Below are 21,261 nucleotides of genomic sequence, written 5' to 3'. Positions count from 1 at the left end.
CCAATCTTGCTTTTGAACATTAACGCAACGATCTTTACTGGTATTCTGGTATGCCAACTTGCCCCAAATTTACAGGTACTGATGGACCCTGACCAAACTGGATTTATCCCAGAACGGAGTTGGAGCGGCAACACCAAGAGGATCTGGCATTTGCTGAAGAAAGTGCAGCGCTCCCAAGTGCCATCTCTCCTCCTGTCCATCGATGCGGTGAAAGGCATTCAACTGCGTCCATTGGCCATATATTCACGCAGTCCTGGTCCATAAGGGTTTGGGTCCACGGCTTTATCAATGGATTCAATGCTGCTGTACCTCCCTTAGGGCCAGGGTACAGGTTAATGGGATACTGTCCGAGCCTTTTTCGATCACATGTGAGACAAGACAGGGCTGCCCTCAGTCGCCCCTACTTTTTGCGCTATACATGGAGCCCTTTGCAGAGTGGATACATACATTCCTGCAGTTTGCGGGCATCCGAATGCGGGGTAGGGAACAAAAGATTGTTATATGCAGACGATGTCCTGCTGACCCTGTCTGACCCCTCTGCCTCTCAGCCCGCGGTAATAGGGGAGCTAAAAGTCTATGGGCAGGCCTCCACTTTAAAAGCCAACTTACAAACGTCTTCCATACTCAGCTTGACTATACCTGCTGCAACACAGACCCATCTTGCATCCCAGTTTCCCTTTGCATGGGCGGAACAAGGCATACACTACTTAGGCCTATTTTCTCTACCACTGAAAGTACAATGGTCCGTACTATGGGGTCCTCCTTGTGAACATGCGGTTGGACTTTCCCAAGTGAAGGACGTATGGCCTTTTCTGGTTGGGTCGCCCAGCAGCAGTTAAGAAGACACTCTTACCTAAAGCTCTTTACATAATGCAGACATTGCCACTTCAGCCTACCCCTATTGTGCTAAACAAGCTGCAATCCCTCATGAGGGACTTTATATGGGACAACAAAAAGGCACGGATGGCTAAACCCTAGGCATATCGTCCACAGGCAGCGGGTGGGTTGGAGGTCTCTGACTTGCTTCGTTAATGTCAGGCTGTGCAGCTGAGATATATGGTGTAGTGGTCGTGGCTCAGCACTGAAAAACACTGGCGCTTTATTGACCAGGCGGTGGCCGGCATTCTGATTTGGAAGGTGCCCTGGTTGTGTAGGTCCACCGACCCCCGGGAGTGTACATCTCCATGGCCTTCCGTGCCACTGGGCGTTTGGGCCACTGTGCAACTATGACAAGGCCTGTCCACCCCTCTGTCTCTGTAGACGCCAAATTTAGGGAATCCGGATTTCCCATCGGCACATAGCGGGTCTGCTTTTGCTGCATTACAAGAGATCTGTACGTTGCAGATGGCCTCCTGGATTTCCCACAGTTCCAAATGGCGTTTGGACTCCCTTCCACAGCTTACTGGCAATATGTTACCATCTGCCAGTGGGTGACACAACCCTAGCTCGGACCTCGTGCTATTCAGGCTCTTACGCCATCTGAGAAGTGGCTCATCACCAGCTTCTCGGTCAAACGGGTTCTATCTGACATCTATACCTTTCGTGTCACCCCACAGACTCCATTGAAATCCACTGCGCGATGTCGATGGGAGACAGAGTGCGAACACACCTTTGCAGACAAGGAATGGAGTGATATTTTCCATCAGGCTGGAGCCCCAGCTCTCGACACCTCCAGCAAAGAAATGTTCCTGAAAATTGCTCACTACTGGACTTTACCCATCAGGGTTGCTCAAGGGAACACGACTAAAGATAGCGTATGATGGCGGCACTGCGGGCAGACAGGTACACTCACGCACATATTACAGCAATCTTTTAAACTTACCTCCTTTTGGGATGGGGTACTGGGAGCAATAAACAACATGAAGGGGTATGGGAGCACACTGCTTCACCTCCCAGCACAGTTCACCCCTTAGCATTATGGTAAATGCAGTTCACTTTTAATGCTTACTTGAAATTTTGCTGAAGTGTTTCACCAAAGTTGGTGCAGGTTAGTGCCGTGAATTTCTAGACACATGTGTTTCTGGATATTATCCTTCATCAGTAGAGAGATAGCTGAGGTTGCTGAGAAAGCTGCCACAATCCTTTCAGGTCTCGAACCAGAATATGTACTACAGGCCCCCTTTGATTTGTTGCCATGACCCCCAGCTATGTATGCAATTCTTTTAAAGTCTATGCACTAATCCAGTTTCTATTCCAGTCTCAATTGATGGGACCGCAAGTTCCCCTTCCCCCACTTTTGTTTTATGTCTAAGTCATAGCTCCAAAAATCTTAGAGTAGCTCGATATCTTCAGGTCTCCTCGGATTCCTAGCAATGTCTTTCTCTGGAACTATTCCATGGCTTACTTATTTTATTCTTTTACATGTGGTGCATTCATTGCATCTTTAAAGTAGGAGCCTGCTGTTAACTGACCTATGCTATATCTGCTTTCAGCTGCAGCCCAGCTCAGTACTCTGCAACTTCAGACAGTATAAGCCGTGGGAGAGCTGTGAGACCACTCGCCATCGTTAAGCGAATGATAGACTTCTTCCCTCAGAGTTTGAGGATCATGTGATAGCGACATGAAAACAGTCTGTTCAAGGATAGATGTAGGAGGTTTTTTTCCGACTCCCTTCTTTCAACTCAGTGTGTATATGAGCAGCCACGCACCAATATTTTCTTATTACAGATGCATGATATCAGAAGGCACCTGTAAAATTACATGACAGGAGTTTATGCTTATATAATGTGCTTCTTTGTATTTCAGGCCCTATTCAGCGATAATTTTTACAGAGAGGGATCTTGGCCAAAATTGTTTCACTACTGTCATGCGTCACTCAGACCATGTTTATTAAGAACTGATTCAGAACCCATACACTTCGGAGGTTCCTTTCACATCTTCATAAGTTGAATAAAGCAGATCCAACATTCACTGCCTCCCATAATGGCGCGAAGACTTTTGATGTCACTGAGCACTTAAACTTAAGTTGCAGATTTGGTCATATTTTACCATGCTTACTTATGTGAAAAAAATCTAAAGGGTTAAGTCCTTACATATCAGCTCCTGGCCAAGGTCACTCAACTCTTCAGTGGCACTGAATAGGTTTGCTTCTTGTTACTGCAGGTTTCCTTGCACTTGGAACGAATAATTAAGATAGTGAGGGAATGTTCAAGTATAGGAGGATGTGGTTTGGGTATAAACAAAATTATATTGATCTACTTAAGATTGAAAAACTGAGTGAAGGACACAAGCACTCCATACCAAAAGTACCAAACATAGTTTTTGCTCAATGTGTACTTGTGAAGATGCTATTTAGATTATAATTCTGTTGTCTGTGCTGCGATTTGTATAAATTAACACAATAGCACCACTATAAAAGAAGTTTCACCAGGCACCTCTGCATTATTAAAACTAAGTATCTTTAACACATTGGCATCAGAAAAGTGTCTGTTTACTTTCCCTTTTTATATACTGAAATCAAAACTATTAAAATCAAAATTGTTTTAAATGGTATCTAGGGGCCTTGTGAGAAGGCCCACTCCATGCCAGAGGACCTAGCTAACCAGGGACAGGCTGGTTATTCACTCAGAAAGACTGTGCCTTGCAACTGCACTACACCTATGAAAGAAGTCTGCCCCCTCCGGCTCCCTAGGACCTCTTTTAGAAGGTAGAGAGGTCCATGTGCTTGAGAGCAATATTTCATGACACTGGACTGTCAAACATTGGTGCACTTTCTGCCCTCACAAAAGTCCTGACACTTTGTTCCGATTGCAGAAACAAACAGCCTGTTAGTAGGTGAGCAGTGCTGAGAGTCTCCTTGTGTGCTGCCGAGGAAGACCCTTAACTCACTTCCAATGATCCGCTTTCCTGGAGAGGGATTTACAACTCTCGTCTCTGGTCCTAAAAAAATGTACTTATGCTCCATTAGCATTTCTTAAATGATCTGCAGATGGGGGATAAAAATGGTACGGACTTATGCACTCTTTGCACTCGAGGAGCAAAGGAAGATGATGCCCATCTACTCTTCTTTTTCCCGGCTTATAAAAAACCGAGAGATCGTTGGATCAAACCCCTATGTAAAAACCTGGGGGTTAGATCCTACAAAGAGGCAGAGCGCATATTTAAGTCCAATACTTTGCAACTTATGGTATTTGGTATAAGTAGATTCCTATTTAGTGTGTACCTTATTAGGAAACGGTCTGGTCATAAACTGTAATGTATAGATGTGTCTTAATATTTACTTCTAAATTGTTTAGAATTACTAATGCACTGATTCTCGCAGTCCTAACTGTTTTTAGTATCTGGCTTTTAGTTAAATTAATGATTATATTTATGTTTTTAACTGCGGTAGCTCATTAATGGTCATAACCTATTGATTCTTTTTTCTGCTATGCCTAAATTTTTAAAATTTTTCTTGCTGATTATGGTTATGCAAGTATTTATGCCTTGTCTTATCCTTCTGTACTTCTGCTTTTAAGGCTATAAAAGCCGAAATAAAGTTAAACAAACAAAACAAAATGATCTGCAATTGCATTTTATTCTGTTTCTTTCCTGAACTGGTCATTTCCTTTTTTCATTTATTTTGAATCACCCTTCTCTTTATGAATGGATTTTCTTAATAAACTGCCTATTTCAGTACCTGGTTCAAACTGTAATGATTCTGAGCTTACTTCATGCTCATTAAATGTTTTATTAAGGTGAACGCTTGATAAAATTACCCTTTGTGGCAGAATGTTGATCTTATGTACTGTTCTTTATGGGTTGTGCAATAAGATTGTGCTACGGGAAGAATCGTGGATGAATGATGGAGATAATTAGACTTGAAGGGCAAGTGAACTAGTTGTAGGATGGGGGCAGCACTGGAAAAAAAGCAATACATGTTGAGGATCATGGCGAATTTTAGGTTGTGTCTTAGGTTCTCCTACAAGTGGAACCAATTTTCAGTTATGGTGAATACTGCAGGATTATGTTTAAGCTTTTGTTTTAAAAAATATACCTTTGTTCAGTGATATAGTGATTTTGTTTTATCATGGCCTGTGGATGGATTTTTTCGAAGTCAATCTGGGAATTTCAATATGGTGACTTTCCAAGTGTGAATTTTAGTTTTGTGCTATCACCTTACGGATGGCAAGGAGCAGTGCTCAAACAATTATTTGTTTTATATTTGTCTTGACATAGGATAAAGAGGTCAGCTAAATGGTAGAATGTGCAATTTAAGGTGAGCTCAAAAAGTTTGATGTAGTAATAAAAATGCTTCAAAGATATGCCGCCAAGTCATCTTGGCAGTCTCTCGCCATCTCGTTTCGCAGTCAAAGATCCTTAATTCAAGCTGTTATTGTAGGGTCTAGCATGGAGCTAAGCAGGCTGCAACTTAATTGGTGTTGTTTTTCTACATAGCACTTACTAATTATGCATGCGTAGTTGTTCCTCAATACAAACCTACCATCTGTTCACCTTCAGAAACAGATGGTATGTAACAACAAACAAAGAATTTGGTGTGATTTTCCGTTTTTTTGTGGGTAATATTGAGAAGCTCATAATGATATTCCGAACCCCAGTGATGAAAAAAGCATGTTTACCATTTTCCAATTCAATTTTTCAGCTTGTTACGACATTGATCGCTGGCCACCACCATCTCCAGGGAAAACGCTAAGCTTGCCTATTATGGGAGTTGTGATGAAGGTAATGGTCAGCACATTTATTTTTAAAATCATCATCATGACAGGAAAAGATCACTGCTAAATGGCATAAATTTGCTGTTTAGACATCACAAATTGTACATAAATGTTATGGATATAGATGATAAAGTCGACGTTTCGGTCTGTGGTGGTGTCAATCTTAAGTAAGCAATGTATTAAATGTCAGACTTTAGCCAGCTATTTTTACTATAGCATGCTTCTACTCCTTTACCTCAATTATACAGACATCTGTATGCTGTAGATATTGTTGGATCTTGGGGTATTTCCTCACGATAAAAAGTTAAAATGAGTGCTCTTCACACACGGGCTATCTTCTCTCTCTCTTTGTATTAATAAGAAGAGAACAATTATGTTTACTTTGTTGTAACTAATTGACACTATGTTTATACAGGAGTCTTTTTTAGAAATCTCTACTGTCCTGAAGATGGTCTGACGGATTGACACCACCACAGACCGAAACGTCGACTTTATCATCTATATCCATAACATTTATGTACAGTTGACTGCTCTCTTAACACGAGATAGATCTCTGTATTCTCTGTTGGATTTGATGTTTTGTGTCATGAAATGTGGATAACATTCACTTTTGTCTCTTTTCATGTTACACTGCACATTTAATTGTCTACTTGTACTCCTTTTTATTGATTGAATATATAAAAAGATCTGTGATTTTTTCACGAAATAGCTACCCCGTGTGTGTATTTTTCATATTTGATTAATTCAGCCAATTAATACATTGTTGAGTATCTGTTCTGAACTCATTTCTAAATGAATTTTCTAAAATCCAAAAAGATATAATTTACACAAACGAAATCCCTTGTTGGCACATTACCTTTTTGCATTAAAAAGGGTGGCACAAGGATACCTTTTAGGAGAGGGCATTGCTCTAAACCTCCAATTTACAAAAGACATTCTTTGTGCAGAAAATTGTGTTTTAAAATAAGAAAAACATATTTTAACACTCAGTAACTAGAACTTGCTCCTTGCCATGCACCGTTTTCTCATCAATAATTCCATTGCAAATGTTGCAGTGATATTATCAATGATGTCGTAGTAGATGAAATATATGAGCGCATTAGGAGTGCATGGCGAGGGTGCAAGTTACAGTTACCTTAAGGCACGTGTTATTGTTAATTGAAATAACTATAACTAGTGAATTTCAGTGGTTTTGTACATTTAAAACAGCTTGTTTTAACTTGCATCTTTACCTAACTATAATGTCACTTTAACATTTGTCTTTTTTCAGTAAACTTCTAGTTTTTTTTTTTTTTTTAACATAACGTAATATTTTATCACCAACTTTCTTTCAATATTTTTCATCCCAAAGATAATATCATTATAAAAACAACCTCAAGAGGGCCTTGCGTCATTTTTCTACATCTTCAGGCCACATAATATGCAGCCATAAATCCAGCCCCTAGATGGCACTGCATTCCCGGCTGTGGATCACAAACTCTGGCCTGGAAAATGCTTTAAAATAAATGATGATAAGTTCCCCTGCAGTCAGAGATACAATGACCCAGGAGACTTATTTTTTTTCTAATGTTGCTGGGGGGTGGGGCTGCAGATCTCCCTGCAACCCCCACCCCTTTTCTATGGACAACACGAAAAAAATTAAATTTAAATAGCCCTCACGGGACATTATGGGGCGCTCTTGAATGGGCAGTCCATAATAAATGAGCAGCTATGCACGCTCGTTTATTAACCACTTTTTTGTCCTTTTTTAAAAATCTATGTTCGAGGCTTATGAGCTGCAGGTTACACACTGTGCATAGATCGCCATCTGGTGTTGGACCCGGATGTTTGCAGTTGTTTTTCTTCTTGGAAAGTCACGAGGTATGCGACTCCTCCTTTGGATCGTATTGCACATGGGCTTCGGCTCCATCCTCAGATTGTTTTTTTCCGCCATCGGGCTCGGATGTGATCTTTGCGCTCCGGTTCCGAACCGTCTTCAGTTCTTATGATCGGCGCACAATCCTTCCCCTCCTGCGGTATTGTTTCGATCACGATCTCCACACTCGACGTGACTCTCACCGTTCAAAGTTTTCGATTCCGGTCGTCGACGAAGACCTTCGGGCCTACCTGAGCTCCGGTCCTGGCTGATGGGAAGGACTCCATTTAAGAAGTGTCCTCGATGTGGGTCAAAGTTTCCCCACACCAATCTCCATGAGGTGTGCAACCTCTGCCTCTCCCCAGAACACGAGGCACGAGACTGTCCGGCTTGCAAGTCCTTCTGGTTGAAAAAGACCATTGGGACCGAAGGGCGAGGAGAACCATGGCACACTCGTCCACAGCAATCCCCGATGGCATCTTCTGAGAAGGCGTCGATGTTCCCGAAGACCAGCACACCGAAGAGGGTCTCGTCAGCGTCTCCGAAGCCGACGACTCAAATGTCGAGGACATCACTCCGGCACAGAGGGACATGAGTACTAACATCGATCCCCACCCCACACCCTAGACTGCATCAAAAAAGGCTTCGGTCACGCCTTCGCCCTCTGGCCTAGGCACGACCAAAGACACTACTTCACATACCTCGCTTTCGGGCCCGGTAAAGAAGCCCATCAAGCCTTCTGGCAGCTCGGGCTCGAGCCAGCCTGCCGTCGGTGCCGAGAAACACTCCCCCGCACCGAGACCGAAAAAGAAAATGGCCGTCTCCGCGCCGAGCTCCACACCGAAGCACTCGGCGTCAAAGACAAGCACTAGCTCCTCATTACCGACACCATCCCCGGAACCGAGCAAAAAATCAAAAGCCCTCGACGCCCATACCTCGAAGCCGAAAGTCATCTCGGAACCGAGGAAGCAACCGGACATTCCTAAGCAACACAGTTCAAAACACCGAACCGATGCCGACTCCAAGACTAAAAAACCTACGGCTCCGCCACCTTCGGCGCCGACGGATCGGCCCCTCACAGACAAACTATTTCGGCCCGATCCACTACAAAAAACACTTGTCAAAGACCCTAAAACTGGACATTTGATGCTCAGCATCAAAAAGAGACCGCTGGACAAGTCTGCCCCAGCTCCACCTCCGAAGAGAAGAGACTTTGGTACCTCCCCTTTGAGACTTCCTTCACCCCCTCCTCCTCCACCTCCTCCCTTTCCTCCCCCCACCGCATCATTCCCCCACACCCTCTCCGGATGAGGATGATGACGATGTCTATGACGACACAGGGGACGGACCCCATGACCAACCCACAGGGGACCCCACTCCTGCAGGCTCCCCAGACCCATGGGACGACTACAACATCCCAGACGTCCCTAACGTCCCGCAGGACGACATTTACCCTTCAAGACCGCCCCCCCCCCCCCCCCACGAAGACACCATGGGGTTTAACCAACTGCTCCATAGGGCCGCACACTACCACGGAGTTGATCTCCATACAGACCCCGTGCAAGAGAACTTCCTCCTCAATACCTTTGACTCTACACACAGAGCCCTTCCATTCTGCCTATGCTTAAAGGGGTTATCAAGCACGCGCCCGAGGTATTTAAAGACCCGGTTAGGACCAGGGTCACCAACCCTCGAATCGAGAAGAAGTATAAGGCCGCCCCTACAGACCCCACCTACATCAGAGGGCCCACGCCACTAGACTCTCTAGTAGTCTCCACTGCAAGGAAGCGCGCAAACTCCCAGGCATCAGGCGACGCACCACCACCTGATAAGAAGTCCAAACTCCTCGACGCCTCTGGCAAGTGAACTGCATCCCAGGCTGCCAACATATGGCGCATTGCAAACACCCAAGCGCTTTTGGCAAGATATGACAGGGCACATTATGACGAACTAGAAGCCATAATTCAACACCTCCCTGACAAATACAAGAATAGAGCCAATGAACTAATCCAGGAGGGTAAAACCATCACCAACACCTCCATTCGCTGCGCCCTCGATGTAGCTGACACCGCCTCCAGGGCAATTAACACCAGCGTCCTCCTCCGTAGGCATGCCTGGCTACGAATTTCGGGTTTCAAACCCGAGGTGCAGGCTTCTATTCTCAACCACCCCTATGACCAGGAGCATCTATTTGGCCCAAACGTTGACTTTGCCCTGGAAAAAATGAAAAAGGACACTGATATGTCGAAGTCTATGGGAGCCCTACAGTCGCACCCTCCCAGGCGCTCCTTTCGACGGTCTTCCTTTCGAAGCACCTCCAGAGGCTACTCCTCTGACAGCGCCTCCGCTTCCTATAAAGCCCCTACCCAATCCACCTTCACTAGGGGTTACCAGAGAGTCGGCTACAGGGGTAACAACAATAAAGGCAGAGGCAAAACTAACACCTCACGCTCTACCTCCACCCCTGCCCAATGACTTCCCTCCACTCCCCCCAGACCATCCCACCCCTGTCGGGGGCAGACTCCACAATTTCCTTCCTGTCTGGACTATCATCACCTCATACAAATGGGTATCTCAAATAATTCGGTCAGGCTACTGCCTCGAACTAACATCTACCCCCCAAACATTCCACCCAAACAACGCCCAATGTCACAGGAACATTTGTCACTTCTAAAGCAGAAGGTAATCTCCCTCCTACAAAAGAGTGCAATAGAACTAGTTCCTGCCCACCAACAAAATATGGGAGTTTATTCCCTATATTTTCTCATACCAAAAAGGGACGATACTCTAAGGCCCATCCTGGACCTTAGACCCCTAAATCACTATATACACTTAGACCATTTCCACATGGTCACACTCCAGCAGGTACTTCCCCTGCTCTCCCAAAACGACTTCCTTGCCACCCTAGACCTCAAGGACGCCTATTTCCACATTCCTGTTCACGAGGCTCACAGGAAATTTCTCAGATTTGTAGTGGACGGTCAACACTATCAATTCAAAGTCACAACAGCACCACGGGTGTTTACCAAGTGCCTAGCACACCTACGAAGACAACACATCCACGTCTTCCCATACCTAGACGACTGTCTCATACAAGCCAGCTCATACAACCAGTGTGTACAACACACTCACGCCACTATCTTACTACTTCACAAACTGGGCTTCACAGTAAACCATGCAAAGTCCCATCTGCAACCGTCCCACATAAAACAATACCTCGGTGCCACCATAAACACCTCAAAAGCGCTAGCCTATGCCAGTCCTGCCAGGATAGCAAGCATTCAGGCCCTACGCGCCAAATTTCAACCAGAACACTTTCTTCCAGCTCGAGTGTTCATGCAACTTATAGGAATGATGGCCTCTTGCATACTCATAGTACCTTACGCAAGACTCCAAATGCGTCCTCTCCAAGAGTGCTTAGCACGCCAATGGAACCAGGCCCAGGGTCAATTGACAGATCTGGTGTTGGTAGACGGTTGTGCCCATTGCTCTCTGCAGTGGTGGACCACCAAAAGCCTTTCGAAAGGGCGACCATTACTGGACCCGATTCCTCAGATAGTACTGACGGCGGACGCATCGCTCTCCGGCTGGGGAGCTCATCTACTACATCACACCATGCAGGGCAGGTGGACACCTCAACAAAAGCTACTCCACATCAACCATCTGGAGTTACTAGCCATATTCTTAGCCCTAAAGGCTTTTCAAACACATGTCTCAGGCAAGACCGTCCTAGTCCGCACAGACATGACAGCCATGTACTATATACAGAAACAAGGCGGCACACACTCTCCGCAGCTCTCTCAGCTAGCACAGAGCATATGGAGATGGGCCATAACCCAAAACATCTTTCTCCTAGCCCAACATGTCCCAGGAGTCCAAAACACTAAGGCCGTCTGCTGAGCAGACAAACACAACAGATCCACAAGTGGGAACTCCACCCACAAGTTCTTCAGCCCTACTTTCAAATGTGGGGGCATCCACAGATAGACCTCTTCGCCACCCACGAAAACACAAAATGCCCAAACTTCGACGCCAGGTATCCACACCCATTGTCCAAAGGCAATGCGATATGGATGAACTGGTCAGGCAGATTTGCGTACGCTTTTCCGCCTCTCCCACTCATTCCATTAGTGGTACGCAAACTACAGCAACACTTCCTCACTCTCATCCTAGTAGCTCCAACTTGGGCCAGACAACCGTGGTACACCACAGTGCTGGAAATCTCTGTAGTACCACACCAAAAGTTACACCTCTCTCCACACCTCCTAACCCAGAACCATGGTGAGATCAGGCACCTGGACCCAGTGCAGCTCAACCTTGCGATCTGGCTCCTGAAATCCTAGAATTCGGTTATCTTAATCTTCCCCCTGACTGTATGAAAGTCATTAGAGAAGCTAGACGGCCTACCACTAGAGCTTGGTACGCAGCCAAATGGAAACGTTTTGTGATCTATTGTCACAACAATAACCTCAATCCCCTAGATGTGTCCAGTCAACACATCATAGGCTATTTACTTCACCTACAAAGATGCAACCTAGCCTACACGTCTATTAGACTGCACCTGGCGGCCATAGCAGCTTATCTACAAAACAGACAACATCTATCACTCTTTAGAGTACCTGCCATAAAACCCTTCATGGAAGGCCTCAAAAGAATAATTCCCCCCAGGGTGCCACCCTCACCTGTGTGGAACCTAAACATCGTTCTCACAAAACTAATGGGGCCTCCCTTTGAACCTCTACACAAATGTGAACTTCAATTCCTAACATGGAAAACTGCTTTCCTTGTAGCCATTACTTCCCTCAGAAGGGTCAGTGAGATACAAGCACTCACCCTTTCTGCAAATGCACCATAACAAGGTTGTTCTCCGCACTAATCCAGAATTCCTCCCTAAAGTCATTTCTCCCTTTCACCTAAACCAATCTGTGGAACTGCCCGTATTCTTCTCGCAGCCACAAACCATTGCAGAAAGAGCTCTCCACACACTAGATGTCAAACAAGCCTCACTCTACTACATCGAGAGAACACAAACCTTTCGTAAGACCAAACAGCTGTTCGTGTCTTTCTCACCGCCACACAAAGGCAACCCCATCTCCAAATCTGGGATAGCTAGGTGGATTGTTAAATGCATACAGATTTGCTACCACAAAGCAAAACGCACGCTATCTGTTCCCCCCCCTAATCCCACTCTACACGTAAAATAGGGGCTTCCATGGCATTCTTAGGGAACATCCCCTTAGATGATATCTGCAAGGCAGCTACATGGTCTACACCGCACACTTTCACTAAACACTATCGTGTAGATGTGCATACTAAGCAACAAGCTAGTGTGGGCCAGGCTGTACTCAAAACATTTTCAAACCACTGCAACAGATACTGGTGGTCGCCGCTAGGAGCGAGTACTGCTATATTATCTATGCACAGTGTGTAATCTGCAGCTCATATGCCTCGAACGGCAAATGCTACTTACCAGTATGCATCTGTTCTTGGCATGTAGCGCTGCAGATCTACACACGCCGACCCGCCTCCCCGGCTACCTTCATCTGTTCCAGTTTATCTTATTTAGATACAGCACACATGGGCATCTTCACTGCTTATCACTACGCTCCATCATTTCCCTGCTGGCGAAGAACAATCTGAGGATGGAACCGAAGCCCATGCGCAATACGATCCAAAGGAGGAGTCGCATACCTCGTGACTTCCAAAGACTTTCCAAGAAGAAAAACAACTGCAAACAACCGGGCCCAACACCAGATGGCGATCTATGCACAGTGTGTAGATCTGCAGCTCTACATGCCAAGAACAGATGCATACTGGTAAGTAGCATTTGCCTTTTCTGGGTGCCCTGGTCCCACCCAGGACACCCACTGTTTTCTTTTTTAAAATGGTCTGCGGGGTGGGACCCGCTGGAACCCCACGGCCTACCAGATCCCTGCTCCCACTGGAGCTGGCTTTTTATATTTTAAAGTAGGGTGCCTGATGCCCACCCGGGCCACCCCACAGCACAGATTTGTGCATAGAAGAGCCCTTCCGACCAGTGTTATTCTCATGTCGGTTTTTCTGCACCTTAGTATTAAATGTGTGAATGTACATACCTTGCATATATGGTAAGCAGTGTGCAATGTGCATTGCAATAGATATTTTGAAACTCTTCTGATGAAATATAATTGTGGTAATATGGTGGCTCTCAAAAGTGTTGTCTCAGTTCAGAATACAAGTGTTAGAGCTATAATTGCCATAAGCTCAAAGGCACATTTTTTAAATGAGAGCACTTTAGGTGGATATCCTCTGCCCTAAAAGGTGGTGACTCACTTGATCACTGTGCATTTGAGTCGCCTTAGTTGCTTAAAGTGCTAGTCGATTGCAGTTCAGTTGGGTGACCTTAAGTGTTGCCTGATACTGATTTGTGAAGTAATGGTCATTTAATTTCATGAAGCAAGTGGGGGCTTTGAGGACGCTAATAATACAGAATAGTTGAATCATTGTAATAGATTTCATCTGTACTACGTTCATATTTCCAGTTTTTGTTTTACTCATAGGATGTCGTGCTGCTTCAGTCGTAGGTGAATGAGGTCATTGTAGGTATGAGTTCAGTCAACAGGAAAGAGAGACAGAGAAAATAACTCTTTCTGAAAAGTGATCTGTCTCAGCCTTACTTAGGTCTACAGATCCAACATATATTGCCTTGGCGTTCGCTATCATATTTGTGCAACGTCTATGTTTACCTGTAAAAGTGTGAGGCAGTGGTTAGCTATCCCAGTTCATGGTTTTAAACAAATATGGCTAGAAACGCAGGATAGACACACAGCAGGGGAATTATGGAAATGTAAAAATATATGTTCGAGGCATATGAGCTGCAGAATACATACTCGTGCATAGATCGCCATCTGGTGTTGGGCTCGGATGTTTGCAGTTTGTTGTTGTCTTGGAAGAAGTCTTTGTAGTCACTAGATAGGTAACTCCTCCCTTGAACTACAGTGCGCATGGGAATCGACTCCATCCTCAGATTGTTTTTTTCCGCCATTGGGTTCGGATGTGACTTGCTGTGCTCCTGTACCGTGTTTCCAAACCTTTTTCGACGCGCAACCATTACCACTTGACAATAGAGTTTCGTTTGCGTGCCTTCGATGCGCTAACTCCCAAATCCTCAATTCCAGTCGTCAACGTGGGCCGCTGGGCCTGTCGACGCCATTGGGGCCTACGGCTAATGGAAAGGACTCCATTTAAAAAATGCCCCCAGTGTGGAGCTAAATTTCCACACAGTGACTACCACAAGGTCTGCAACCTTTGTCTATCGCCAGAACACGAAGAAAAGGATTGCCAAGCCTGCACCTCTTTTCGATCCAAGAAAAACATCCTTGATCGCCGGGCTCGACGACACGTTATGGTGCAACAGGCTGCACCGGTGCCAGAAGACATTTTCGATGAAGGCCCCTACGTTCCTGAGGCAGAGGATTCGGAGGAGCTTGACTTCGTCTCCGAAGCTGACGAATCCGATGACCACATCACTCCAGGTCAACAAGTGATTACAAACGTCCCTGTCCCTGCCCATGCCACACCCAAAAAACAGAAGGCTCCGGTCAAAACTTCGCCTGAAGGCCCTAGTCGAGACCGAAAGAAAACTTCAGAAGTCTCGCCTCCGGGCCCGGCTCCGAAAACAAAGGTAAAGCCTTCCGGCAGCTCGGTACCGAGCAAGCTGCATATCAGTACCCAGAAAACACCTTCGGTACCGAAATCGGGTAACCCATCTCCATTACGTCCAAAAAGGCCTCGGCATCGAACCTTTCGGTACTGAAAGACCAGAAGGCCTCGGAACGGGAAAAGCACCGAAAATATTCGGATCCGAAGAAATGTTCCGACGCAGCACGAACTTCAAAGCCAAAGGAGCACAAGACTCCTCCTAGGGCTGCAGAGACTAAATCAAAGCCACACTGGGAACCGAAAAAAATCGGCACCGAAAGGAGGCAAGCAGGAAGAACTGTTTCGGCCAGATCCTGTCGATCCGAAACAAAAGACATTACATGTGGACCCTAAAACAGGTCATATTGTCAGTCTTCCAACAAAGAAGAGGAAATCTGATACCCAACACCCACCTGAGGTACCTGTGAAGAAGAGAGACTTTCCAAATTCACCCCTAAGACCCTCTTCTCCTATTCTTCCTACTAAATCTTTGTCTCCTATAAACTCTCCTATACACTCTCCTAAACTTTCTCCATGCTCACCCTTACCACCACAGGATGAGGATGATTTTGGGGATGGGGGTGGACACGGTAAGGATCCCTTAGATGACCCTGATGATGATGATACTACCCCACCACAGGATACATGGGACGATTACAATGATTCCACAGATCTTCCAGACCTTCCTGATCCAGAACCATACCCATCTAAGCCATCCCCCCCAGATGACAGGATAGGATTTAGTCAGCTCATAAATAGGGCTGTGCAATATCATGGTGTGGAACTACATTCCAACCCCATGGAGGAAGACTTCCTACTGTACACTTTTGCTCAGTCGTAAAAAGCAATACACACATTGACAATGCTCAAAGGTGTCATTAAACATGCACCAGACATATTTAAAGACCCTGTCAAGGCCAGGATTCTCAATCCTCCGATTGATAAAAAATATAAGCCTGCCCCATAAGATCCAGTATACATCAAAGGACAACTCCCCTTAGATTCTTTGGTAGTGTCCAGTGCAAGAAAACGTGCCAATTCCCAAATCTCTGGTGATGCACCACCATCAGATAAAGTCTAAACTGCTGGATGCATCAGGTAAACGAGTTGCCTCCCAAGCAGCCAATCACTGGAGGATAGCTAACGCGCAAGCCCTACTTGCCAGATATGACAGGGATCACTATGATGAGCTTGAAGATAACGATCTGGTCCAGGAGGGCAAGGTAATTACAAATGTATCCATCAAATGTGCCCTCGATGCAGCAGACACTACTTCCTCCTCCTACAAGACTCCTACACAAACATCCCCCAACAAGGGATATTTTAGGGGGGGGACAGAGGAAATAATAACAAAGGGAGAGGTCGGGTAACAACAACCGAACCTCCCCTTCTACCAAGCAATGACTTCCACCGCTCCCTCCAGACCATTCCACTCTGGTCGGATGAAGACTATCACAGTTCCTACCTGTCTGGAACTCCATCACTACAAACAAGTGGGTAAGACAAATTATCCAGTATGGTTACTGCCTGTAACTTACCGTAACTCCCCCAACTATACCACCCAAACAACGTCCAATGTCCAAGGAACATCTAATGCTCCTCAAACAAGAAGTTCTATCACTTTTTCAGAAGCATGCAATAGAACCAGTTCCCCTCCAGCATCAAGGCACAGGTGTTTACTCCCTTTACTTTCTCATCCCAAAGAAAGACGGTACTCTCAGACCAATACTGGACCTCAGACCACTCAAATGTCTGCATGCAATCAGATTATTTTCACATGATCACTCTTCAACAGGTCCTCCCACTGCTCCAACAAGGCGACTTCCTTGCCACTCTAGATCTCAAGGACGCCTACTTCCATATTCCTATACACCCTGCTCACTGGAAATATCTACAGTTTGCAGTGGACGGTCAACACTATCAATTCAAAGTACTCCCATTCGGCGTAACCACAGCACCCAGAGTCTTCACAAAATGTCTGACGACAGTAGCTGTCCACTTGCGAAGACAACAAATTCAAGTGTTTCCATACCTAGATGACTGGCTAATAAAAGCCAAGTCATACAGTCTGTGTGTTCACCACACTTGCCGAACAATTCACCTGCTTCACAACTGGGGGTTCACGATAAACCTCACCAAATCACATCTCCAGCCGTCCCACAAACATCAGTATCTAGGGGCCACTATAGACCCTCCCAAAGCCCTTTCATACCCCAATCCAGTCAGGATAGCCAGTATACAGACCCTCATAATAAAATTTCAGCCCCAACACTCACTGCCAGTTCGAGTATTTATGCAGCTCATAGGAATGATGGCCTCTTGCATTTTCATAGTACCTCATGCAAGACTTTAGATGCGCCCTTTACAAGAATGCTTAGCACATCAGTGGAACCAGGCTTGAGGTCAACTGTCAGATCTGGTGTTGGTGGACAGCCGCACTCATTGCAGCTTTCTCAACTAGCGCAAAACATATGGAGATGAGCCATCCCACAAAGGATACACCTTTTAGCAGAACACCTTCCAGGCGTACGCAATCAGATTGCGGATCTGCTCAGTCATCAGAAACAGCAGATACACGAATGAGAACTTCATCCACAAGTTCTTCATCTATTTTTTAAGACGTGGGGCCACCCAGACATAGATTTGTTCGCCACACGCAAACACAAAATGCCCAACCTTCGCCACCAGGTATCCACACTCACTGTCCAAGGGCAATGCGATATGGATGAAAATGTCAGGCAGATTTGCATACGTTTTTCCACCACTCCCACTCATTCCATTAGTAGTACGCAAGCTCAAACAACAGTCTCTCAAAATGATCCTAGCTGCTCCAACATGGGCCCGGCAACCATGGTTCACAACACTCCTGGAACTCTCTGTAGTTCCACACCAAAAACTACAACTCGCCCCAAAGCTTCTTACACAGAACCATGGAGAGATAAGGCATCCAGATCCAGCTCAACTGAACCTGGCAATATGGCTCCTGGAGTCCTAGAGTTCGGTTACTTCAACCTACCGCTAGATTGTATGAACATTCTTAAAGAAGCTAAACACCCTACTACTTGAGCTTGCTATGCAGCCAAATGTAAAAGATTTGTCATTTACTGCAATAACAACTAAACTGACTCACTAGATGCTTCAATTCAAAACATTATTTGTTACTTACTGCATCTACAAAATGTAATCTAGCATATACATCCATAAGACTACATCTTGCTGCCCGTGCACCATACCTACTAAACAGACATTTGTCATTATTTAGGTTGCCTACTATCAAAGCGTTCATGGAAGGCCTTAAAAGGATAATTCCACCTACAATCCTCCCACCCTCTCCAGTGTGGAATTTAAACATTGTCCCTACTAGGCTCATGGGTCCCCCATTTGAACCTTTACACAAATGCGAATTGCAGTTCCTTACATGGAAAGTAGCCTTCCTAATCTCAATCACTTCTCTCAGAAGAGTAAGTGAGATCCAGGCTTTAACCATACAAGAACCATTCTTACAAATGCATCATAACAAGGTGGTTCTTAGAACAAATCCGAAATTCCTTCCCAAAGTAATTTCTGCTTTCCATCTAAATCAATCTGTAGAATTGCCCGTTTTCTTCCCAAAACCAGATTCTGTAGCAGAGAGAGCTCTTCACACACTAGATGTCAAAAGAGCTATACTTTATTACATTGACAGGACTAAACCGTTTAGGAAAACAAACTAACTGTTTGTAGCTTTCTCACCACCTCATAAAGGAAACCTCATCTCCAAAACTGGAATTCCCAGGTGGATAGTCAAATGTATTCAAATATGCTACCAGAAAGCAAAACGCACATTAACAATTCCCCCTAGAGCGCACTCAACACGCAAACTAGGGACTTCCATGGCATTCTTAGGGAACATTCCCTTAGATGACATTTGTAAAGCAGCAACATGGTCTACGGCACACACCTTCACCAAACACTACTATGTAGACGTGCAGTCAAAACAACAGGCTTCTGTAGGCCAGGCTGTTCTTAAAACACTTTTTCAGACCACTGCAACAGATACAGGTAACCACTGCTAAAGGAGACCACTGCTATACAGTCTATGCACTAGTATGTATTCTGCAGCTCATATGCCTCGAACGGAAAATGCTACTTACCAGTTTGCATCTGTTCTTGGCATGTAGAGCTGCAGAATGGCATACGCCCACCCGCCTCCCCGGTACCTCTATCTGTTCCAATGTTATCTTACTTGGATACATTACACATAGCCATCTTTCTGTTTCTTACAAACTCCATCATTTCCCTTCATGGCGACAAACAATCTGAGGATAGAGTCGATGCCTATGCGCACTGTAGTCCAAGGGAGGAGTCACCTATCTAGTGACTACAAAGACTTCTTCCAAGACAACATCAAACTGCAAACATCCAAGCCCAAGACCAGATGGCGATCTATGCACAAGTATGTCATTCTGCAGCTCTACATGCCAAGAACAGATGCATACTGGTAAGTAGCATTTTCCTTTCCCTTGTTTTGAAGTTATTACAATTTTGTTTTATTTGTCAGGTGCGGATTCCGACTCGCCTTGATAAGCCTGGCACAACGCAGGTAGTAGAAGAAACACAGCAGGTAAGAGTAAAACGAACACTTTACACATCATTGGAAATATCTGTGGCTGTAGCTTTTGGTTTGAGGGGGCACTGTGTTGTAGTTTAGGAATCTTGTGAAAATAATGAGAGTAAATTGTAGTATTTCTTGACCCGTCTGTTGCTCCCAAATTAAGCAGCTTTGTAAATGATTTTTGAGGTGAGGCAGCGAAAAATATTTGTCTACCTTGCAACCAGAGTCTCCTTTATAGCTCCTGATTGCAGTTCCAACTTTTTTTCTGTGGAGGGTTCAGTCGGGGGTGTTTGTCCCAAGAATTTTATGACAAAAAAATGGGTACAAATATTTAAGCACAATTTCAGGTGCGTGTGAAGTTCTAGATTCTGAAAAGTCTCCAATTAAATATTTCAGTACTTTCATAGTGTAGTAATGAAGCCTAAAGCCTCCAAGGAGTTAGCCCTTTTTTCCCCTCAAAACATTTGCAAGGCGTGACCAAAATATTTGGTAGGTGTGACCCTGTATGGTAATAATTAACTCCAGTGTGGCATTGTCATCATTTTGTGACAGGTACCCCCTTTATGGCAAGAGTCCCATACAACGTGTGAGGATCAGATGTTTCTACATTCATGTTGTTCATATAGCATGGGTGCTCCATATGTCAAAAATGTCTCTAGTATGTAATGCCTGCATATTGTCATTGGGTCCTCTCCTCTCAGCATATGCCATGATTGAACTCCCTTAGGCCAGGAATTGCCTCCAATATCTCAGTACAGGCATTTTTTCAATGGCTGGACCCTTATTCCAAGAGTTACCCCAGTATTCCATGACCAGCAGCAGACTTGCAACATTGACGCATATGCTCACTTGCTCATTCCAACTCACTTCCATTCACTCTCGGTCACTCTCTTATACTCTCGTACTCGCTGCCACTCATGCACACAAATATACTCACACTGTCTCACCCTCTCACTTTCACTCATAGGTTCTCAATCGCTCAGACATACTCTGGCACTTTCACACTTCCTCTCTCGAACTCCCCTCATTCACTCATTCTAACTCACTAATAGTCGCCCTACCTCATTCACTCTACCTTCATCACTCACCCTTTCAATGCCCCGTATCCTTTCTGTCATTTGCAATCAAGCTCACTTTCTCACTGTCATTTAAACCTGCTCACTCTAACTCAAAAACACTCATATACACTTGGACACTCACTCACAGATTGCCAAGCCTCACACATACAAACACCCTCACTAGAACTCATTCTTGCTCTCAATCAGTGATTCTCATTCAAACACTTGAAAACATTCAAACCCATACTCAATCTCACTCTTTCACGCTTCCTCTCTCTCCTTCACTTAGTTCATTGTAACTAACTCCTACTCCCTCCCACACTCACCCCATCTCACTCACTACCTCTCTCTCTCTCACAATTACTGATTCTCACTCATACTTATTTTCACTCTGATCCACCCACTCTCCCAAGCACTCAC

The 21,261-nt window shown here is 45.0% G+C and overlaps 1 protein-coding gene across 1 annotated transcript in view; it reads left to right on the top strand.

The window, feature by feature from the left end:
• DENND6A (DENN domain containing 6A) overlaps positions 1–21,261 on the top strand; it is a 252,677-nt gene that overhangs the window by 77,140 nt on the left and 154,276 nt on the right. The window contains exons 7-8 of the mRNA XM_085624672.1: positions 5,582–5,661; positions 19,730–19,792. Coding sequence (XP_085480798.1) covers positions 5,582–5,661; positions 19,730–19,792 — 143 coding nt within the window. The remainder of the gene's footprint in view (positions 1–5,581; positions 5,662–19,729; positions 19,793–21,261) is intronic.

Source organism: Triturus cristatus, chromosome 9 (assembly GCF_964204655.1).
Source record: "Triturus cristatus chromosome 9, aTriCri1.1, whole genome shotgun sequence".
Classification (NCBI taxonomy): Eukaryota; Metazoa; Chordata; class Amphibia; order Caudata; family Salamandridae; genus Triturus; species Triturus cristatus.
The sequence above is the reverse complement of the archived record's forward strand: the minus strand, read 5'-3'. Positions and strand labels throughout refer to the sequence as shown.